The sequence below is a fragment of the Haematobia irritans genome, chromosome 3 (genome assembly GCF_050003625.1).
Source record: "Haematobia irritans isolate KBUSLIRL chromosome 3, ASM5000362v1, whole genome shotgun sequence".
Classification (NCBI taxonomy): domain Eukaryota; kingdom Metazoa; phylum Arthropoda; class Insecta; order Diptera; family Muscidae; genus Haematobia; species Haematobia irritans.
In genome coordinates, this window is record NC_134399.1 from 166,056,500 (window position 1) to 166,060,871 (window position 4,372).

At 33.8% G+C, this 4,372-nt stretch overlaps 1 protein-coding gene across 1 annotated transcript; it reads right to left on the reverse strand.

The window, feature by feature from the left end:
- Nucleotides 1–582: 582 nt before the first annotated feature.
- LOC142231273 (uncharacterized) lies at nucleotides 583–3,381 on the reverse strand. The gene has a single exon (XM_075301888.1). It carries the CDS (start codon nucleotides 3,379–3,381, stop codon nucleotides 583–585), a length of 2,799 nt encoding a protein of 932 aa, XP_075158003.1.
- Between the last annotated feature and the right edge of the window lie 991 nt (nucleotides 3,382–4,372).

Genomic DNA, 4,372 nt, shown 5'->3' on the forward strand with positions numbered 1-4,372 from the left:
GTTTTGCTCATATCTCTTAAACTATGCGTCCTAGAGCGAAAAGGAGCTTAATTCATGACCACCCCCAAAAAATTGAAAATTCCATCCAAATCCTGAAAAAATTGAAATTTTTATATGAAAAACTTGTTTTGCTCATATCTCCTAAACTATGCGTCCTAGAGCGAAAAGGACCTTAATTCATGACCACCCCCAAAAAATTGAAAATTCCATCCAAATCCTGAAAAAATTGAAATTTTTATATGAAAAACTTGTTTTGCTCATATCTGTTAAACTATGCGTCCTAGAGCGAAAACGAGCTTAATTCATGACCTACCCCAAAAAATTGAAAATTCCATCCAAATCCTGAAAAAATTTAAATTTTTATATGAAAAACTTGTTTTGCTCATATCTCCTAAACTATGCGTCCTAGAGCGAAAAGGACCTTAATTCATGACCACCCCCAAAAAATTTAAAATTCCATCCAAATCCTGAAAAAATTGAAATTTTTATATGAAAAACTTTTTTTTTTTTTTTTTTTTTTTTATTAAGTCTATAGATACAAAATCCTTACAGACTAATATGTACAAACAAAGATAAAGATAACTACTGGTTTAAGTGTAAAATAATCTTTCTCTTCAGAACAACTCGTTGCTCAGACAGATTTATAATGGCATAATATTTATTGAACTGAAGGCATAACCTTCGTAACGGATCGTTGTTTGCATAATCTGATCTATAATACGGAATTTTTAGCGGTTCAAAATTTCTGCTACATCTAACAGGTATGTTAAATGACAGTTTGTTGAGAAGAAACTCAGAATCAATTTCACCTTGAATTATATTCATTATGAAAGAAATATTTAACATAGTTCTACGACTTTGCAGTGAGGGTAATTTTATAAGATTTAGGCGAAATTGATACGATGGCAAAGACTGGCGATCCCAACCTCTGTGTCGAAGGCAGAATAGAAGAAATTGCTTCTGGACGGATTCAATCTTATTTGAGTGGATTGTATAATATGGATCCCAAATTATAGAACCGTACTCAAGGTTGCTTCGTACTAATGAAGTGTAAAGTATCTTGGTAATTGAGTAATCTCTAAATTCTTTACTCCAACGTTTCATGAATCCGAGAGTAACAAATGCCTTACTGATGGCCATAGACACATGTTGGCGAAAGTTCAGTCGCTGGTCCATTAGCAATCCAAGATCCTTGAAAGAATCTACTGCTTCCAGCTCGTTAGTCCCAATAGAATAACTCGACTCGAATACAGTTCTTCTCGAAAAGCGCATCAATTTACATTTCGAGATATTTAATTCCATTAAATTTGTCTCACACCAATCGTAAAAGTTATCAAGGTCGAACTGAAGATACCTTCGTTCGTCGGGATTATTATAGGAACGAAATATCTTTACGTCATCCGCAAACATAAGAATATTAGAAAATTTTACAACTGATGGGAGGTCATTGATGAATAGACAAAATAAAACAGGTCCGAGGTGGCTGCCCTGAGGAACACCCGAGGTAACAGTGATAGGTCTAGATGTCGCACTACCGAACTTAACATATTGTGTCCGACCAATTAAATACGAATGAAACCATCTCAATAAAGGATCGCTGAAGCCAATCATATCCAACTTATGTAAAAGGAGAGCATGATTGACTTTGTCGAAAGCTTTACTGAAATCAGTGTATATTGTATCTGTTTGAAAGCGATCCCTAAAAGCATCATTAACCAAACAAGTAAATTCCAAAAGGTTGGTTATGGTCGATCGTTTTTTCCTAAAACCATGTTGATTCGCAGATAATAATGAAGAAATCTGATGGGAAATAGAACTTGTTAAGATCTTTTCCATCAACTTCGGAATGGCACAAAGATTCGAAATACCTCGATAGTTGCATGCGTCGTTTCGATTACCCGATTTAAATAAAGGCATTACATATGATTGTTTCCATATATTAGGAAGATTTCCTGACTTTAGTGACTTATTAAACAGTAAAGAAAGAGGATATGAAAGTATATCGGCACATTGTTTCAGAATACAGGACGGAATACCATCAGGGCCAGCATTAAATGTAGATTTCAGAGTTCTAAGATTACTTAAAATGGTGCTCTCATCTATGTAAGAGATATCAATTCTGTTACAGTTCCTAGTCATGTATGGATAGATGTTGTTACCATCATAACACTTATCCGAATATGTTGTAGCAAAGAAATCTGCAAATATATTAGAAATGTCTACATCATTGTCGGCAGTTGAGGACTTATATTTAAGATATGTTGGTAGGCCACTAGATTGGCGTTTTGAATTCACAAATTTGTAGAAAGACTTAGGATCAACTCTCAGTTGATTTTTCATTCTATTTAAATAGTCTTGATGAGCCAATTTATTCGCAATGTTGTATTTCGAACGGGCTATCGAATAGGTCGAAAAATCAAGAGCTGAACCTGATTTTTTGAATCTTTTGTACATCTTGTTCTTTTGATTCTTCAGCTTCGATAGAACTCTGGTATTCCATGGCGGTCCAGAATTGTCGTTTATAATAATTCGAGGCACTGATTTGGATATGCAATCCTGTAGGATTGAGTAAAAACGGGATGCTAGTTCGGTAATATCATTAGAATCAAGAATATCGTCCCAATTTACGGCGGAAAGCAATGAATTTAGTATAGTATAATTCGTCTTAGCAAAGCAATACTCTCGGTTCGAATTGGTGTACCTAGATCGTGGGAGATTTGGGGCTGCAAGATGCAATATTATAGTAGGGTGATAACGATCTTCAGGTTGCGTTAAAGCATGACAGGATTCCAAACTTATATTAAATGTTCTATTAACAAACACCAGATCAAGTAATCTGCCGTGTGAATTGAAAATATCATTTATTTGAAAAAGGCCAAGATTAAGTAATGAATGAAGAAAATTATTAGAAATACTATTTGAGATTACAGGAATTAAACTCTCAGATTCAGAAGAGTGTAGCCAGGAGACATAAGGGAGATTGAAATCGCCTAAAACTATTAATGTATCAGATGACGATAATAAAGATTGAGATGCTGATGAAATAGCCGAAACGTGTTGAGAATAAATTTCGTCGTTCGATGAAGGTGGAATATAAGAACATGAAATCAATAATGACATATTTTTCAAGAGAACTTTGACAATAACTATCTCAATACCAGTTATATCTTGAATTTGAATCTGTTCAGAAGGAATTTCAGCGGACACTGCTACCAGTACTCCCCCACCTGATTTCTTCTCATTAATTTCGCGATCGCGTCTATATATTCTGTATTTCGAACATAAAATTTCCATATCATAAACATTTGGTTGAAGCCATGTTTCAGTAAATGCAATTATATGAAAATCGAAACCAAAACTGTCTGAATAAAGAGTTGACATTTTAGTGTTTAAACCTCTAACATTTTGATATACTAAAGAAATCTTGTTATCGAAAGCAGCAATTAGTTTTTTGGAACATTGTTTGAATTTTTTGGTAAATAGACAATATCAGTTTGTGCTGGTTCTTTATATATGTATTCCTTAATTAGAGCATTGGGTGGCCAAAATTCTGGATTGACCACTCTATCAAAAATGTCCTCAGGAACAATGATCTTAAACGATGCCTTGTTTCTTCTTTCACGATATTTGAATTTAAAAATGCTCAGTTCGATTTCAGTTTGTAACTTCGATTTGATGGTTTTTTACGTTTTCGTAATGAATCTATGGGAGACTGCAGAAATTTTTCTAAACATGATGCATTCTCAAAAACTGTTTTATATTTTGCAAATTTCTCAGTTAATGCAATGAGATCTTTATTAATTAGGTCGAATTCTGCACGGGTATTTTTAAAGAAGGCATAAAATTCCACGTCGTATATTTTGCAATTTTTACAGCACCATCGTAAGCCTTTATCTTCACGCAGATTGTCGGCAGTACGAGCCGCCAACTCAGCACATTTTGCATGGTATGATGAATGACACAACCAACAGGTAACAAATGGTTCTTCAATTTTCTTTACTGTACAATTCGCTTTTTCACAACTCATATTGGGATATTATTATATTTAATAAGTGTATAGGTAAACGGTGTACGGTATCTGTATTCTGAATGGCTTGTGAATGGATAGACGATTATTGATAATTATGTTAAATGTTGTTACAGTTATTTAAAGTATAACTTTAGGCTGATTATTAAATTGTGAATGTGGTGACTTTGCGTGGTGAGTATTTAAACTCAACATATATTTTGTTTTGCTCATATTTCTTAAACTATGCGTCCTATTCCATAATCCATCCAAATCCTGAAAAAAATTAAATTTTTATATGAAAAACTTGTTTTGCTCATATCTCCTAAACTATGCGTCCTAGAGCGAAAAGGAGCTTAATTCATG

Bases quoted from the DNA above. Each gene is read 5' to 3' on its own strand.
- LOC142231273 (XM_075301888.1), bottom strand. From the start codon at position 3,381: ATGTCAACTCTTTATTCAGACAGTTTTGGTTTCGATTTTCATATAATT.